This window comes from Sorex fumeus, unplaced genomic scaffold (genome assembly GCF_029834395.1).
Source record: "Sorex fumeus unplaced genomic scaffold, SorFum_2.1 ptg000006l, whole genome shotgun sequence".
NCBI lineage: Eukaryota > Metazoa > Chordata > Mammalia > Eulipotyphla > Soricidae > Sorex > Sorex fumeus.
In genome coordinates, this window is record NW_026606063.1 from 26,087,792 (window position 1) to 26,107,405 (window position 19,614).

Consider the following 19,614-nt stretch of genomic DNA (forward strand, 5'->3'; position numbering starts at 1 on the left):
TTGTTTGATAGTCAAGCATGTATATACCTATATTCAGTTTTTGTATAATTGTTTTTTCTCTTAAAGATGTCCAATCTGAAGTAATAAGTTGTTTGGGTAGTAAGGTCATTTTTTCTTTGATAATAGTAATAATAGCTTTCGGATTTTATTCTTTGGTGATTTCAGTTTTACTAAACTTTGAAAAAATTTATTTCGTAGCTCTTTTGTGCCTTTCAAGATGATAAATATCTGTACATGGTGATGGAATACATGCCTGGTGGAGACCTTGTAAACCTAATGAGTAACTATGATGTACCTGAAAAATGGGCCAAATTTTATACTGCTGAAGTTGTTCTTGCTCTGGATGCTATACACTCCATGGGCCTAATTCACCGAGATGTAAAGCCTGACAACATGCTCTTGGATAAACACGGGCATCTGAAGCTCGCAGATTTTGGCACATGTATGAAGATGGATGAGGTAAGTATATTAGCAAGTAAAAAAGCTATGAGTTATTTTAGAAACTTGAACTTCAAATCAGAACTTCATAGTTTTAAACAAAGATAAGTTTATTTTGGCTAATTGTGGATGACTCAAAGTAAAATGTCCAGCCAGAACATTTCTTTACTAATATTCATCAATGTGTAGAGTGCTTTACTAGTTGGTTAGCGATTTCAAGAGAAAAAAGTTCTCAAGTAACTTATCTTCCTCGTTGAATATTGACAAACGTTTGCTACCAATCAGTCCTAGTTCATATGTACTAGGTGAAGAAGTATGGCACAAGAAGTTAAGGAACCTGGTGTTCTTACCTTTTTTTCCCCACCCATATAAAAAAGATAAGGTAAAAAGTTTGCCTCTTTTTTACCAACTCTGTATTCACTAGCCACATAGAATAAAATTGGGGGCATCATTTATTATGGTGTTTTATACTTAACTGTTCGACATTTCATATTATGACAAATACAGTCTGTAGAATTTACCTCCTAACTTATTACAATAGTTTATGTTACAGAATTTATATCTTGCCTTTAAAATTTTTGGACAACCTGGCAGGCTACCGAATGTAACCTGCCCACACGGCAGAGTCTGGCAAACTCCCCGTGACGTACCCAATATGCCAAATACCAGTAACAATGATGGGTCTCATTCTCCTAGCCCTGAGAGAGCCTTGAATATGGCACTTTAAAATCTCTGGTGCCTGCTCGAGGCAATCGACAAACAACAGGATGAACAATAGGATATGCCTTTAAAATATAGTGTCATGTTTTATGTCATTTGTATTCTATCAAAAGGTAGATTTAGAGGTAACTTACATAAATAGCTTTTCTAAATGTTAATATATATTGACAGAAAATGAAATATATTACCTTTTGCATAGTTTTTCTATCCCTTCACTCTACTTATGTAGCTATATTTCTGTTGTCAAGACACTTATTAGGCTGATTTTTTTTCTCACATATGCACATGTGGTACTGTTTTATTTGTTCTTTTGTCTTCTTTAGTGATCCACATTTTTCCAAGTTCAGCTCAGATTTGACCTCATCTAGAGAATTCTCCCTGATAATTCTTTCTTATCACTATTAATATAACAATGTCCTTATATGCTTTATAAGCCATTCTTATCTAGATTGTATATCCTATCTACCCACCAAAACTTAACATTTTCTTACATTTTTTTGTCTTCCTTATTGAATCTTCTATGTTTTGCTGCATACATTAATCATTGTTTAGTAGGTGGAATATTGTACTCAAAGCTCCCTCTTGTGTTTATCATAATACAATATGGAATTATTGGCAAAATGATCTTTAATGAAAATAAAGTGTAAAATAACTTATTGATAGCATGGTAAACCTTTTAAAATTGATTATATTTAGTAATGTGTTACAATACTCTTCCTAGACTGTATTCTGATTTTCAATTAAACCGGAAACCTTTGGGTGTATGCAGAAACAGTAATCACATAAATAAAGATGATTTGAGAAAAGAAAGCTGAGGGGCCAGAGAGCTAGTACAGTGGTTAGGACGCTTGACTTGCATGCAGCCAATTTGGATTCGACCCCCAGCATCCTGTATAGTCTCCTTAACAACGTCAAGAGTGATTCATGAGTGCAGAGCCAGGAGTAACCCCTGAGCATCACTAGGTGTGGCCAAAATCCAGAGTGGGAGGTGGGAGAGGAAGAGGAGAGAGAGAAGATGTAGAGTATGGGGAACTTGCTATTTACATATAAGTTTAGAAGTGTAAGTAAACATTAAATTAGCTATTTAAACATTTCAAGTTACCTCTTTACAAAGTAAACTGAAGAACGGCCTTCAGAGCCATAGTAGTAATACAGTGGGTCATGTGCTTGCCTTGCACGCATATGACCCAGGTTGGATCCCTGGTATTCCAAATGGGCCAGTGAATGCACCAGGAGTGACCCCCGAAGTGCAGAGCCAGGAGTAAGCCCTGAGCACAGCCCTTGTGACTCCAAAACAAAGCAAAAACAAAAAAGAGTGGTTTCTATAGTTTTGTTCACCTTTTTTTGTAACTCAAGTGCCTGTTGTTAGCTTATTGTATTCTTTTTTTTTTTAGCTTATTCTTGATGCAACTTACTATCATTAGTTTTCTGTATTAAAGGACCCTCAACTTTGAAAAATTATGTTTCTTTCAGTTTTATTCTCTTTCCCAAGTAGGCAGCCACTGTAATAAGTTTACTCTCGCAAACTATTACCATACCTATGTATAACAATATAATACACTGTAGTAGAACTGCACTGTCCTCCCGTTTTTCATCGATTTGCTCGAGCAGGCACCAGTAATGTCTCCATTGTGAGACTTGTTACTGTTTTTGGCATATCGAATACGCCTCGGGGAACTTACCAGGCTCTGCCGTTCAGGCGGAATACTTTCAGTAGCTTGCCAGGCTCTCTGAGAGGGACGAAGGAATCGAACCTGGGTCAGCCGAGTGCAAGGCAAACACCCTACCCGCGGTGCTATCGCTCCAATATAATGCAGAGATTCTATTTTCTTCTTTTATTTAGCGTTGTTTAATATCTAATCAAATATGTGTGCATTATCTCATTTCTTCTTAGCACTCCATTGTATCTATATTAAGTTAACTTGGTGAATTCCCAGGTCACTTTTATTTATTTGTTTGTTTGTTTGTTTTTTAGGCCATTCCTTGTGGTGTTTAGGACTTACTCCTGACTGTGCTCAGGGGTCACTCCTGGGGGGTTTGGGAACACCCAGGTCAGCTGCATGCAAGGCAAATGCCCTATGTGCTATACTAATGCCCCGGTCCTCCTGCGTCACATTAGACTCCTTCTTTTCAGTCGTGCTATGTCGAACAGATTCATAATGCTGTTCATGTGTATTCTGACAAGGATATTTTTAAATATAAACCTAGAAGAGAGATTACTATAATACAGGATCACTGTTACTGTCCTCCCGTTGTTCATCAATTTGCTCGAGCAGGCCAGTAACATCTCCAATGTGATACTTGTCACTGTTTTTGGCATATCGAATACATCATGGGTAGCTTGCCAGGCTTTGCCATGTGGGCGAGATACTCTCAGTAGCTTGCCAGGATCTCCGAGAGGGGCGGAGGAATCGAACCTAGGTCCGCCAGGTCGGCCATGCGCAAGGCAAACGCCCTACCCGCTGTGCTATGGCTCCAGGATATGTCAAGTATTTCCTGATCTCCAGATTTTCTGTAAATGTTTATGGTCTCTTGTTAGTAGTGAATGAGAAATCCTGTCTTTGCATACTGTTAGTGCTCTTCTCATTATTAACTCTAGGTGCTACCGAATTCTTTGGTATAATGTAGTACTTTTTTGGTGTGTGTATATGTTTTGGGTCACACCTGGCAATGTTCAGGGGTTACTCCTGGCTCTGCACTCATTAATTACTCCTGGCAGTGTTGGGGACCATATGGGATTCTGGGTATTGAACCCAGTTTGGCTGCATGCAAGCCAAATGCCCTACCTGCTGTACTGTCACTCCAGCCGTAAAGTAGTGCTTTTTAAATTGTGTTTATCTGTAGTGATGTCAGTATTTCTTCATGTACTTGTCAGTTTCACCTCGTTTTATAAATTGCCTGTTTTGTGTATCTTTTGATCTTTTAAAAAACTGACTTACGGAATCAGTGTGGCTGAACCGCCAGGCATCCAACCTCTGAGGAGTGGCCAGCTGCCATCTGTAGCACCCAGGAGTTGGGGATGGCCTACAAACCCATCGACCCTAGCTCCAGCACCCCCAGGACTTGGTGCCCACGTCCCTTTGACTGAAGTGTTCCATCGCTGTTGGGCTAGGTGCCCAGAGCTGTGGCTCCTTTCAGGCCACTGTTTAAGGACTTTGGGCTGCCCTCCATGGACTGCATGCTGGCAGTAAAGCCACCTGGTGCCCTGGGTTCCCAGAGCACTACAAGGACCTGTCATTGGTCACAGAGGAGATGGGCAAAGAGATCTGAACCAACCTATGCTGGCAGCAAGAGTACCCTGGAGCGCCTGAAGAGAGGCATCGTTCATGCCCATGCCCTAGTCAGTGGCCTAGGCAAAGCAGAGACCCCGCCCAAAACCCGCTCAGAACTGCACACGCAGCCACTGCCGCACACCTGCTTCTCCCTGTTCTTCACCTCATGTTGCTATGTCCGGCCTGGGCAGCTCCCCCTGTGTCCCACGGTGGGCACCTGACAGGATCCAAGGAATAAAGCTCATGCCATTCAGCAGGTTTCACAAGGACACCCTCACCACTGCTCCCCCACCCACCCCATTGTGACTGAACCCCATATCCCAGACGTGTGGACAATGGTGGAGAGGTCATGGCTCCTGTTGGCTCTTGCTCCTTGCTCTGTCCCGCCACTGGCCCTGCCCAGGCCTCCTCCTCCCCCAGCAGGCCTGCCTCCTCCCTACCTTGTCTCCTGGGTCATAGCTACTTTTTTCCCCTCAGTGTTTCTTTGGCTAACTAAGCCCTTTTTATATAAATAAAGGATAAATTAAAGTTCTGCTCAAAAAAAATTTTTGGACATCTTTTTGTTATCTAAGGGTTCCTTATAAACTACTGAGTCAACAGTTATTTTTTATGTCATGTTCCAGTTTATTTCCATCTGTATCTTTGAACAAAAAATTTCACTTTTTTTTTGGGGGGGGGGCTTTCTTTTGGGTGGGTGGTTGGTCCACCACCCAGCGGTACTCAGGTCTTACCCCTGGCTCTGTTCAATATCACTCCTGGTGGTACTCAGGAACCATATGGAATGCTGGGAATTGAACCTAGGTCAGCCATATGCATGGCAAATCCTTACCTTCTGTACCACTGCTTTAGCCTTCTGCTTTTCTTATAGTCAATTTAACAGTCAACAGTCACACATCAGAAATTCTTTTATCCAAATATCCATTCTTTAATTAATGAGAATTATGTAATGTTAAGGGCTGGAGCGATAGCACAGCGAGAAGGGTGTTTGCCTTGCACGCGGCCAACCCGGCCCACCCGGATTCGATTCCTCTGCGCCTCTTGGAGAGCCCGGCAAGCTACCAAGAGTATCTCTTGCCCGCATGGCATAGTCTGGCAAGCTACCCGTGATGTATTTGATATGCCAAACACAGTAACAACAAGTCTCACGACGGAGACGTTACTGGGCTCGCTCGAGCAAATAGATGAACAATGGGAGGACAGTGCTCCAGTGCTATGTAATGTTAAAGAACAAATAGATTTTTATTAAAACTGTAGTATAAATTATATAATTTATAAATTGGTTGTGTTCACTATTAGTGTGAGAAACAGTGCTACAAAGTTCATTGCTTTGTTTGCCTCTGACCTTGTTACTACTTAAAAGTTTTTAGAAGTGTTCATTTTTATTTATATATATACATATATATGTATATATATAAAAGGAATCTGTAGAACATAGAGCCAAGTCAGGTCTGTGGCTTGGTTTTGTAAGGTTTTGGTGTTAAAAAATCATTTTTATATAGGAGCTAGAGTGATAGAATAGAGGGTAGGACACTTGCCTTGCACACGACTAACCTGGGTTCTATCTCTGACATCCTGTATGATCCCCAAAGCACCACCAAGAGTAATTTCTGAGTGCAAAGTCAGGAGTAACCCTTTGAGCATCACTATGTATGTCCCAAAAACAAAAAATGTGAAAGATTTTTCTATTTTTAAAAGCTGTTCCAATGTGTCCCACAAAGCATATGTATAATGTGAACTTACATTCTTACCTATATAAAATAAAAATGTATATAATTATCCTGTTACATACTATATATATCATGTTATATATATAATGCTACATGTTATTCTAGACATATAATGTAGACAGAAATGGTAGAATAATTTTTAATATTCATATAAAATTTTTACTATAAAATAGGTAGTTTTGTGTTCTTGTGGGCACTGTATTTTTTATTCATATAAAATACCATTATGCTGTGAATCAAAGTAAAAATAAAATGCAACCTATAAATTCTAAAATAATTTGTTAGAGTCATAATTGTATCTCATTAAGTTCTATCATGGAGGTGGAGTGATAGCACAGCCGTAGGGCATTTGCCTTGCATGCAGCCAATATGGCTGACCTGAGTTCGATTCCTCCGCCCCTCTCGAGAGCCCAGCAAGCTACTGAGAGTATCTCGCCTGCACGGCAGAGCCTGGCAAGCTACCCATGACGAATTCGATATGCCAAACACAGTAACAAGTGTCACAATGGAGACGTTACTGGGCCCGCTAGAGCAAGTTCTATCATTGATATTATAGTTTTCCTAGTAATTTGAATAAAAGTCGCAAGTCTAAAACTAGATAAATCTTGATGATTAAGTTCTATCTAAAATTACCTACCTATAACTGCATTTCAGAGCAACAGTTATACTTTTTCAGGCACATTTTATATTACTATTTTAGGTTTTGCTTGATTTGCTCAAGCGGGCCCAGTAACGTCTCCATTGGAGACTTTGTTGTTACTGGTTATCTGATATATGTAAGACTTTATTAATTTTCTATTTTGTGCCTTATGATTAGCTAAATATGTTTAAGTGACATTACTTTAAAAATGTAGGTGCTTTTTCAAAATTACTCATGTTTCTGAAAACCCTTTTTTCTGCAAAATTTACATTTAGAAGAACATGTTTTGGGGAATGGAAACAAACATTTAAAGGCTATGTAGCTTTGTAACCAGAGGCCTAATGAGTCATAATCAGTAGTTAGAGAAATAGAGTAATAGGTAGCTTTGTGTTCTTGTGGGTACTGTACAATGTAAATAGAAATTTATTTCTGAGACAGTTTGTTTTAGATAGAACACAAGAAACGGAACATTACACTTGCAAAGAATCTTAAGAGGCAAGGGATATGGCTCTTTGAGAAAATTAGCTCCTATTGTAAGTGCTCATTTTTTGTTTGTTTTTGGGCAGTGCTCGGGTCTTATTCCTGGCTCTGTACTCTGGATTACTTCTGGCAGGGCTCTGGGATTGAACTTGAGTAGCCTGTGTGCAAGAAAAGCAGAAAGCACCTTACCCTTCTGTTTTAGCTCCCTGGCCCTCAAGTGCTCGTTTTCAGTTACTAAAATGAACTGAAGAAACTCTTGCCTATGTAGCAGTCAAATTAAGGCAATTAATATTTCTGATAATTAAAAGTTCCATTTATGGTTTTTCTTTTTTGCCTTCACAGGAAGCATATTTTTAATGACTTCTCAAATTAAATGCAAGATGTTACTGAGCCGTTTTGTATTTTTAGCAAATTTCTTGGTTTATAATATTTTGTCAGTTACAAAACAGGGTATATTTAGCAAAAATTTATTTGTACAAAAATTGATGTGTACAATTAAAATCAACTTTTGGGGAATCTTGAAAAAATATACACCTATTCATGTTTCAGGTTAAAAATTCTCTAGATTTCTTTGATCTAGAGAGTAAAATTCAAACTTCTTGTTGTTTTTTTTTTTAACCTTTGGGATTTATTTATTTTTTTTTAATTAATGAAACACCATGAGGTACAGTTATAGACTTATAAATTTTTGTGCTTGGGTTTCAGTTATACAATGATCAAGTACCCATCCCTCCACCAATTCCCATCCTCCACCACCACGGGTCCCAGCATCCCTCCCCCTGCCAAACCGCCCCCCTGCCCCCCCCCGCGCCCCCCCGTCCCATCCTGCCTTTGTGGCAGGGCATTCCCTCTTGTTCTCTCTCTCTTCTTTTGTGTACTGTGTTTTGCAAGCGAGGCATTGAGTGGCAATCATGTTTGGTCTATAGACTACTTTTAGCATGCTTCTCCCACCCTGGGAGGGTCCTCACAACACCCTTTATTTGGTGCTCTCTTCTCTATCTGAGCTTCCTTTTCACCTAGCACGTGTGGCTGGCCTTCAAGTCATGGAGCAAAATTCCTGGTACTAATCTCAGCCATTCCTGGGTGTTAGTCTCCCTTTTTGTTGCTTTATGTTCCCCAGATGAATGCAATCTTTCTGTGTCTATCCCACTCTTTCTGACTCATTTCGCTTAACAGGATACTTTCCACATAGTACCACTTGTATGTAAATTTCATAACTTCATCTTTTCTAACAGCTACGTAGTACTCCATTGTGTAAATGTACCAAAGTTTCTTTAACCAGTCATCTGTTCTTGGGCACTCAGGTTTTTTCCAGATTCTGGCTATTGTAAAGAGTGCTGCAATGAACAAACAATTGCAGATGTCACTTCGACTATACCTTTTTGTCTCTCTGGGATATATTCCCCGAAGTGCTGTAGCTGGGTCAAATGGGAGATCAAATTATAATTTTTTGAGAATCATCCATACTGTTTTCCAAAAGGGTTGGACCAGCCGGCATTCCCACCAGCAGTGAAGGAGGGTCCCTTTCTCGCCACATCCGCGCCAGCACTGGTTGCTTTTGTTCTTGTGGATGTGGGCCAGTCTCTGTGGTGTGAAATGATATCTCATTGTTGTTTTGATCTGCATCTCTCTGATGATTAGTGATGTAGAGCATTTTCTCATGTGCCTTTTTGCCATTCGGATTTCTTCTTTAAGAAAGTTTCTGTTCATTTCCTTGCCCCATTTTTTGATGGGGTTGGGTGATTTCTTCTTGTCGAGTTCAACCAGTACCTTGTATATCCTTGATACCAACCCCTTGTCAGATGTGTATTTGGTGAATATCCTTTCCCATTCTGTAGGCTGTCTTTGTATTTTGGTCACTGTTTCTTTTGAGGTGCAGAAGCTTCTTAGTTTAAGATAGTCCCATTTGTCTATCTCTGTTTTCACTTGCTCGGCCAGTGGCGTGACATCTTTGAAGATACCATTAGCTTCAATATCATGGAGAGTTTTGCCAACTTTGTCTTCAGTAAACATTATGGATTCCGGTCTGATGTTGAGGTCATAGATCCATTTCAATCTTACTTTTGTGCATGGCGTTAGGCAGAGATCTGAGCCCACTTTTTTGCATGTAGCCGTCCAGTTTTGCCAGCACAGTTTATTAAAGAGGCTTTCCCTGCTCCATTTCGCTTTTCTTGCCCCCTTATCGAAGATTAGATGATCATATGCTTGGGAGGAGATGTCAGTATATTCAACTCTATGCCATTGGTTTGCAGCTCTGCCTTTGTTCCAGTATCATGCTGTTTTAATTATTACTGCTTTGTAGTAGAGCTTGAAGTTAGATAGGTTGATTCCTCCCATTTTCTTTTTCCCAAGAATTGCTTTAGCTATTTGTGGGGGCTTATTGGTCCATATAAATTTCAGGAGTGTCAAACTTCTTGTTTTATGAGGCTTTTTAATAATGATATGATCTCTTCTTGTTTTTTCATCCTGTTTATCATTTAACCTTTTATGCTAATTTATAATAATTTGTCCTAAAAGAGATACATTTTTAAGTTCCATGCTTAGGGGATATTTCTAGCTCTGCACTCAGGAATTACTCCTGATAGTGGTCAGGGGGCTCTCAGTGTGTGGGATGCTAGGAGTTGCCCAGGATCACCATGTACAAGACAAGCACCTTACCTGCTATACAATCACTCTGACCCCTCTTTCATTGATTTTAAAACAGGGCTTTTCTTTAACCACTTATATGTAGGCATTTTCATGCATATTTCACAGTCCTCTGTCCTCAGGGGATCAACAATAGAGTTCTTCTGTAGTAATTTGTTGAAACTATATATGTAATAATTAGTTGCACTTTTGATTATATCTTTTAATACGTTTTACACTCCTAGTTGTCTTCATCTCTGCTATTTACCCAGACAGGCATGGTGCATTGTGACACAGCAGTTGGAACACCTGATTATATATCACCCGAGGTTCTGAAATCACAAGGAGGTGATGGTTGCTATGGACGGGAGTGTGATTGGTGGTCTGTGGGTGTTTTCCTTTTTGAAATGTTGGTGGGTAAGTAAATTGTTTAACTAAACTACTTTTAAACTACTTACTAGTTTAAAAAAAAACCTATCTCAACACTTTGAATTCGAAGTTAAGAATTTGGAAGTATGCATTCCCTAGGCCCATAGTTTGATCCTCAGTGCCATGTTGCTAGTGCCCCACACTGCTCCCACAACCATCCCTGTCCCCCAGTGTTTTGGGGTGTGACCCTGGTGACCCCAGCACTGGCCCAGCAGTCTCTCGTGCTTACTAGCTGTAACATTAGTATATGACTGTCAGACCCGGTACAGCCAGACCAAGCATTTCTAAGAATTGCTCCTGGGCTCCTAGTCACCACCCCCAGCTGGCACTAGAAAATCTTGAATTCAACCCCATGCTCCCCTGACTTTCTTTTGCAAACAAACAAGAGCGAATTACCTGAATACCTGTCCTGGATTTTGGGGTTGACACACTTTATAATTGAGATGTACTGGCAGAGCCTATAACTCTCATTGGAATTTAATCTTTCAGTCCTTCAAAGCCAAACTGGTGTTTTCAGCTTTTTTTCTGTCTCCTTTCTTTGTCTTTAACATAGTCATTCGTTAAGCAGGAATACTACATTGGGAGAATGTTTTCAACTCTATTTATATGTCATCTTAGGCAAGTTGTGTTTCATCCAGCTGGAGCTGGCCTATTCATATGTAAAATCATATGACTGGTGTCTTATAGCTGAATTGTCCAGTCTGTCATATTAAAAATTGCTTTATGTGCTCTGCTCAGTATGGTTGGCACTAGTCATACCCAGTGTTTGAAATGCAGGGTAGTGCGTCACTGGGGAACAGAATTTTTTTTTTTTTTTGCCTTTTTGGGTCACACCCAGCAATGCTCAGGGGTCACTCCTGACTCTGCACTCAGGAATACTCCTGGCAGTGCTTGGGGAACCATATGGGATGCCGGGAACTGAACCTGGATCGGCCGCGTGCAAGGCAAACGCCCTACCCGCTGTGCTATCACTCCGTTCCCGGGAACAGAATTTTTAATAGAGTCAATTTTTTTAACTTTAAGGTGTCTCATATAGCTAGTGACTAACACACTTACAGAATAACCTCAGCCCAATAACTTAATCAGTGTTAATTGATCCAGCTCTAAGTGTTAGAGGACTATAATCTGATTCTTTTGTTTCATCTTTTTTTTTTCTGAGTCAATTTTTTATTTTATTTTTTTGCTTTTTGGGTCACACCCGGCATTGCACAGGGATTACTCCTGGCTCTGCACTCAGAAATTACTCCTGGTGGTGCTTAGGGGACCATATGGGATGCTGGGAATCAAACCTGGGTTGGCCGCATGCAAGGCAAATGCCCTACCCGCTCTGCTATCACTCCAGCCCCTCTGAGTCAATTTTTAAGTAGTCTTTTTCTTTAATTCTTCATAAATTTTTTTTTCCCCTGATGGTAAAAAGAACTCAACAAAATTTTGGAATTATCATTGATTTTCTTTCCTCAGAAAGGTTCAGTGATAAGATTAAAATTTAAATATATTCTTGGTGTGTGCCTGTATGTTTTGACTGAAACTCCTGACCCATGGATTCTTCCATGCATGTGACAAACTTAAATTTAACGTGTTTAAATATTAGGTGAAAAGCATTTGATATGCATTATTTAATACATTGCGTATCTTCTTGCAATTTTAGGAGATACTCCATTTTATGCTGATTCACTTGTAGGAACATACAGCAAAATTATGGATCATAAAAACTCATTATCTTTCCCTGAAGATGCAGAAATTTCTAAACATGCCAAGAATCTCATCTGTGCCTTCTTAACAGACAGGTAATATATATTAGATTTCTTTGCAGAGTTTTTTAACTTTTAAGTATGTAGAAATAAAAGTATATCTAACTCTTATTTGCATATAAAGTCAATCTCTGTCCAGGTTGCTTTTAATTCTGGGTTAGCCATTTCTAAATGCTAAGCCTGGGATTATGTTAGTCTCCTCATTTTGTCTAATTGTGATCAATTCCAATTTTAATCCGCATGTCTTTAAAAAAAATTTAAAAAAACCCCAAGAATTTGGTAAAATAATAATACATATGAAATAAGTATTTGTGATATTTTTGTATTCTGTTAAAAGGATCAGCATGTAAGAGAGTATTCTTTTATGCGGTCCAGTCTGTGTCAAGCCCTGAAATGTTATCACTCCTCAGTAGGCCTCGGTGTTTCTGGTAGTGATAAGTGGTACTGCAGTGATTACTCACATTCATCTCTGCATACTTTTTGTGGATAAAATCTCAAATGTAGTATTTGGAGTGATAGCACAGCGGGTAGGGTGTTTGCCTTGCACGCCGCCAACATGGCCAACCTGAGTTCAATTCCTCCGCCCCTCTCAGAGAGCCTGGTAAGCTACCGAGAGTATCTCGCCCGCATGGCAGAGCCTGGCAAGCTACCGAGAGTATCTCGCCCGCACGGCAGAGCCTGGCAAGCTACCCGTGATGTATTCGATATGCCAAACACAGTAACAACAAAGTCTCCAATGGAGACGTTACTGGGCCCGCTCGAGCAAATCGATGAACAACGGGAGGAAAGTGATTATCGTGATTATCAGAATTTGGAGAGAAGATACAGTTGGATGTATTTTCATTATCAATTGTTTCTCTCATCCTCATGAAACAATATAACGAATGTTTTAATTTTTCTATTTGAGACAAGGGTAGTTATTTTTCACTTTTCACTAGAAAGGTTAATCATGTTTATGTTTGCTAATTTAAATTTTGGTTTTACAATTAAACAGTATACCTGATAAACTGATAAAAATAAATTCTGTGTAACATTTGATCTAGTGGCTAGCTGAGGCTGATGTAGATGGCCAATTTATAAAATGTAAGACAGGATACAGCATATATTATAGTATACAGGTTTCAGACTGGAGGGGTAAGGCACTTACTTGCCTTTTGTGCAGCTCACCTGGGTTTGATCCCTACTGCACCCCCAGGGGACATTTCTGAGCACAGAGCCAGCCAGGAGTATCAGAAGGTAACCCTCCACCCCCAAAAGTCATTAAAAGCTAATTGTATTAAATATGTTATACATAAAATATATAATAAATTATATGTATTGAAGTTAGTATATTTATATTGATATCATATTGATACTTTCTTTTTTATATTGAACTAGATAGACACAGTGATCATTTCTGTGCCACTGTCATGAAAGATTCAAAAGGGTTAAAGAAATCGGTAGTTATGTTTTTGTGTCTTCAGAATAATTTTTTTTTTAATTTAATATAAGGGGTTGGAGAGGTAGTACAACCAATAGGACACTTGCCCTGCACGTTGCTGACCCAGGTCCAGTCCTTGGCACCACATATGGTCCCTAAAGTCCTGAGCACCATTCGATGTGATCCAAACTTTTCTTCCAAATTTTTAACGCATGTGCGTGCGCGCGTGCGTGCGCGCGTGCGTGCGCGCGCGCAGACACACACACACACACACACACACACACACACACACAAAGAGTAAATCTAGACAGCTTCAACTGTAATATGTGAATTACATTTAAGACTAGAAGAAAAATTTAAACCTAAAAATTTTAGATCTCTGCTTACAGAGATCTTTGATGATCTTCTCTGTCTAAAGTCAGTCTTTGTCCATTTTATATCCTGAATACTAGTCATGTGGTTTTGGCACATGCAGGTGAATTTTTTGTTTGATTTTGTTTTTTGTTTTGGGGCCATATCTGCTAATGTGCGAGCAGTTTACCCTCTGTACTATCTTTCCAGCTTTTGAAATTTTTTATTTTTAACTCTCATGTACAGTTTTGCTTGATAGAAGTACAGATGGAAAGGCATTTTCTGTGGTTTTGCTATATATTGTGGCCTTTGGAACTTTTTTGTTTGGTTTTGTTTTGGGGACATACCCAGCAGTGCTCAGGGCTTTCTCCTGGCTCTGCACTCAGTCATCTCTCTTGGCTGGGCTTGAGGGACCATATGGAGTGCCGGGAATCGAACACAGATAGGTCATGTACAAGGCAAGTGTCCTGCCTGATGTGTACTGTGTTCTGGTCCCTCCCATTATTTTGTTTTGTGTTTTTGCTCTTGGGCCATATCCAGCAGTGCTCACAGCTTCTGCCTCTGTGCACTTAGGGATCACTCCTTGCTAGGCCCAGGGACCATTTATTTTGCCAGGATCAAACCTACATATCCCGTGTGCAAAGCAGATACCTTAGCTGTTGTATTACCACTCTGACCCCGCAGTCTTTGCAGTTTATCTCGAGACTGTTTATTGTAAAATTGAGATTGTTTATTTTTGAGAAATATTAAATCATTTCATACAGGTATTGCAAACTCATTTGTGGTTCCTTATTTTGTTCCTTGTGGAGATAATACAATCTTTATATTGTTTAGGGAGGTGCGACTTGGGAGAAATGGGGTAGAAGAAATCAAACTACATCCTTTCTTTAAGAATGATCAATGGAATTGGGATAACATAAGAGAGAGTAAGTCAATAAATGCAAGTATTTCCATTCAACACACTTTACATCTTACAAACTGATTCCTCATTTGAGTTAAAATCTTATTTAATACACTTAGTGCTAACTAGTTCATAAATTAAGATTTTTCTAAAATGTGCCAACATTCGTAACTAAATATATCAGTGCCATAGCAAGTCAGTGTGTATTTTCACAGTATTTTTCAATTCTTTTATGTTATATATTTATCATGTTTATTGATCTCAGTGGTCTTCAGAATGGAAAAATTCAATATTTTTGTTTGAATTGCTAATAATTTAAAGAGACCATACATGGGCATAAACATTTAACTTTAACATTTATTCGATATTAGATTTAAGAATAAGAACTATTTTTGCTTTAGGCCTGTAGGGGCCAGAAAAGATACCTGTCCTGGGTTGGATGTCCAGCACTGAACGGTCCTCCAATCATAGTGCCAGTAGTAGTCCCCAGTATCACTAAGTGTGGCCCCAGAAACAAAACAAAACAAAATAAAAAAACCCAAACTATAAAAGCTAAAGAATGTAGGTGAAATTTATTGCTAATTGTAATGCCTTAAATACAAACTGATCAGATGTAATAAATTCTTATAAAAAACTCCTTGGCAGTTACATGACAGTTTTTGATTACTATAATAAAATTTTTATTACTATATAATCATTGATTTTAAAACAAGATGTCGTCATAAAACAGGATATTTTGATTATGAATGACAATTCACTTTTTGTGTTTTTTAATAGCGGCAGCTCCTGTGGTACCTGAACTCAGCAGTGACATAGACAGCAGCAATTTTGATGACATTGAAGATGATAAAGGAGATGTAGAAACCTTTCCAATTCCTAAAGCTTTTGTGGGAAATCAACTGCCTTTTATTGGATTTACCTACTATAGAGAAAATTTGTATGTAATTTTTCTGCTATATTTCTCTTACTTTAGAATATAGAAATGCCCTGCTTCAAGACCCTGGGTTGTGGAAAATTGGTGTATTCATCTTTGCCCTTTTGCAAAAGTACTGTCAAAAGAAGTTTTTTTTTTTTTTATATGAGTTTATTTCTGGATGGTTGATGACATTCAGCTGCAAATTAAGAATGAAAGACTGTGTTCAGTATTCTTGTGGGGAGTATAGACTAAAACCAAAAATAAAAAACTCGACAAAACTCTGTCTTTTGAAGGAGTTTGTAGATAATGAGATAATGAAGGTTACAGGGTAGTGTAGAATATAATATTTGCCTTAAAAGGTATTTGAAATCTGAGATGACTCAGAAGAAAAATTAGTCACACTTGTTTAGGATGAGGGGAGGGAGAAGTCAAATAAGAGCTCCAGGGAGGGGCTGGAGCAATAGCACAGTGGGTAGGGCGTTTGCCTTGTACACGGTCAACCCAGGTTCGATTCCCAGCATCCCATGTGCTGAGCACCACCAGAGGTGATTCCTGAGTGCAGAGCCAGGAGTAACCCCTGTGCATCGCCAGGCGTGACCCAGAAAGCAAAAAAAAAAAAACCCTCCAGGAAGAATTGGCATTTTATCCCACTTTAAAGGTATGACGTTTTTAGTAATCAAGAGGTAGGGAGGTTATTGCGAGTTGTAGGGAAGGGTGGATGCAAAAGTTTGGAATTTGAGTATATATAGCACAGCAGGTAGGACATTTGCCTTGCACGCGGCCAACCTGGCCGACCCGAGTTTGACTCTTCCACCCTCTTGGAAAGTCCGTCAAGCTACCCATGACATATTCGATGTGCCAAACAGTGACAAGTCTCACAATGGAGGTGTTACTGGGCCCGCACAAGTAAATCGATGAACAATGGGAGGACAGTGACAGTATATATAGGTAATAGTATAGGTTGGTATGGCTCAAGCATAAAGTATGTCATTTGACCATTTAGAGGACTTGATGGGACTAATGTTTTGCTTGTAAGTCATCCATCTGCCCAGAACTTGACACAAGATCATTCAATAAAAATTAGTCTGTCAGAGTGAGTTGTAATTGTAGAAATAGAAAATAAATTGGAATTGGATGTTAGAAGTATAATGCAGTAGATGATGTTTGTGTGCAGAGCTTGAGGGATTTTTTATTTTGATGGACAGTGGAAAGCCATTGAAAACTTAAATAGTTAAACATTAAGAGAAATTGAAAAGCTTGGCCCATTAGTACATGTAATGATGAGTAACCAATCACCATGGCTTTTGTTTAGAATTGTAGGCGTTTTCTAGGATATGGCATAAGCGCTCATGCTAAACTGGGAAATTCTCCCGCAAACAAGAATGAGTTGGTCACCTGCTAACAATTGTATTGCTAACTAAAATGAAAGTTGGTACAAGGAAAACCTAAGCATGCTTATAGGCAGTAAGGAAGGGCCCACTTAAGAGAGACCAAAAAAGAAAAAGTGAAAATGTATATATTATGTCCTAGCAGTCAAGAGATGTCATATTTGAAAAGGATTTAAAAAGGAGAGAAGTCTTTCTAGAAGATTTCTTGAAAAGATGAATAAAGTTGTTATAGAAACTAAAAATGAGATGAACGAACTAAAAACGAAAGAAAGAAAGGTTTTTTTAAAATTAATTTTATTGAATCACCGTGAGATAGTTTTAAGCTTTCATGTTTGGTTTACAATCACACAATGATCAAATACCCATCCCTCCACCTGTGCACATTCCCCACCACCAATATCCCCGGTATAACCCCCCTTTCCCACCCTCCCTCTGCCTCCATGGCAGATATGATTCCCCATAATCTCTCTCTACTTTTGGGCATTATGGTTTGCAATACAGACCTTGAGAGGTTATCATGTTTGGTCCTTTATCTACTTTCTGCACACATCTCCCATCCCGACCGATTCCTCCAGCCATCTTTTTTTTTTTTCCCCCTTTTTTCTTTTTAATTTTTAATAGTGAGACATCATGAGGTACAGTTGTAGACTTACAAATTTTTGTGCTTGGGTTTCAATTATACAATGATCAAATACCCATCCCTCCACCAGTGCCCATTTCCCACCACTATGGTTCCCAGTACCAGTATCCCTCCCACCCCCAGCCCCCCATCCCACCCTGCCTCTGTGGCAGGGCATTCCCTTTTGTTCTCTCTCTCTTTGCAAACCACAACACTCAATAAGAGAGAACAGCCATCTTTTTCTTAGTGATCCCTTCTCTATTCCAGCTGCCCTCTCCCCTTTGCTCATGAGGCAGGCTTCCAGCTATGGAATAATCTATCTGTCCTGTGTATCTACTGTCCTTAGGAGTTAGCTTTTTTTTTTTTTCTTTTTGGGTCATACCTGGTGATGCACAGGGGTTACTCCTGGCTCATGCACTCAGGAATTACTCCTGGCAGTACTCAGGGGACCATATGGGATGCTGGGAATTGAACCCAGGTGGGGCACATGCAAGGCAAATGCCCTACCCGCTGTGCTATCACTCCAGCCCCATGAAAGGAAGAAGTTTAACTCCACTTAATGACTCCAGTCTCAACAATGTTGAAAATTTAAAGCATGCTTAAGAGCAAGAGGCAAGAAAAGATTAGCATTTTGAATTATTGAAAGTAGTATAAATGCGGGTTGGAGTGATAGTGGGAAGGACGTTTGCCTTGCAGGCGCTGACATGGCCGATCTGAGTTTGATTCGTCCGCCCCTCTCGGAGAGCCTCCTAAGCTACTGAGAGTCTCTCACCTGCACGGCAATGCCTGGCAAACTACCCGTGACATATTCGATATGCCAAACGCAGTAACAACAAGTCTCACAGTGTTACTGGGCCCGCTTGAGGAAATTGATGAACAACGGGAGCACAGTGACAGTGATAGTATGAATGTCAAGAGGAGAAAGCAATGCTTCCTTTAAAATATGTTGAAATGAAAACAGAAATATTTGTAAATAAAATTTGATTATGAGAGTGACTTGATATTAGAAGAGGGATTAAAGTGACGTGCAAGATAATTTTATGTACTAATTTTCCTCTAGGTTATTAAGTGATTCACCATCTTGTAGAGAAAATGATACGATACAATCAAGAAAAAATGAAGTATGTATATACATTTGTTGCATGTTAGAATGTTTTAATAATATCCATGTATTTCAAGTTGATAATGCAATTAACGTTTATTATTTTTAGTTCAACAAAACATTGAGATGATATATTTATTTGACAGGTGTTATCTTAATACCTAGTGTAAAAGTTGAATCTTAGATGACTTTAGGCCTAATTTTAATGCCTAAAATAATGTAATTGGGTAAGGGGGGAGGTAGCAGAACAGACTAGAGTCCATCCATGCTTTGCATGTGGGAACCTCAGGTTCAGTTTTCTGTACCACGTTGTATCTGAATACCAATAGGTATAACCCCACCCCCTTCTCCCTTACTCCCTGCAAAAAAAAATCTTGATGAAAAATAAAAGTGATGGGACTGGAGTAGTAGTACAGTAGGTACGGCACTTTGTACGCAGTTGATTCAGGTTCAATTCCCAGCACCCCAAGTGGTTCGCCTAGCCCAATCCTTAAGCTCAGAGCCAGGAGTAAGCTCTGTGCACTGCTGGGGTGTGACCCAAAAAACCAAAAATAACTGTTGCAAGATAAAAGTGATATAGCTTTGTTAACAACTGCAATGCCAGTTAGACCATTTGTAATCTATAGTACACTTTTTAAAAAGTAAAATTATATGAAAGGGTATAGGCAAAAAGCTAAGGGTGCAAAAATAGTGCAGAGGTTCAAGTGTGAAAATTCAGGAAAGAATTTATATAAAGGACAATTTTATCAGTTATGGTATTTTATGATCTATATATAATTTGTGATTGCATATAAACCTAGATCATAAATATGCATGCATGTACATATAAGTGATC

The 19,614-nt window shown here is 39.2% G+C and overlaps 1 protein-coding gene across 2 annotated transcripts in view; it reads left to right on the forward strand.

The window, feature by feature from the left end:
• ROCK2 (Rho associated coiled-coil containing protein kinase 2) overlaps window positions 1–19,614 on the forward strand; it is a 112,183-nt gene that overhangs the window by 54,522 nt on the left and 38,047 nt on the right. For both annotated transcript variants that reach the window (XM_056122926.1, XM_056122932.1), the window contains exons 5-10: window positions 199–459; window positions 10,175–10,319; window positions 11,980–12,118; window positions 14,688–14,779; window positions 15,532–15,691; window positions 18,738–18,798. In XM_056122926.1, the coding sequence (XP_055978901.1) occupies window positions 199–459; window positions 10,175–10,319; window positions 11,980–12,118; window positions 14,688–14,779; window positions 15,532–15,691; window positions 18,738–18,798 (858 nt within the window). The remainder of the gene's footprint in view (window positions 1–198; window positions 460–10,174; window positions 10,320–11,979; window positions 12,119–14,687; window positions 14,780–15,531; window positions 15,692–18,737; window positions 18,799–19,614) is intronic.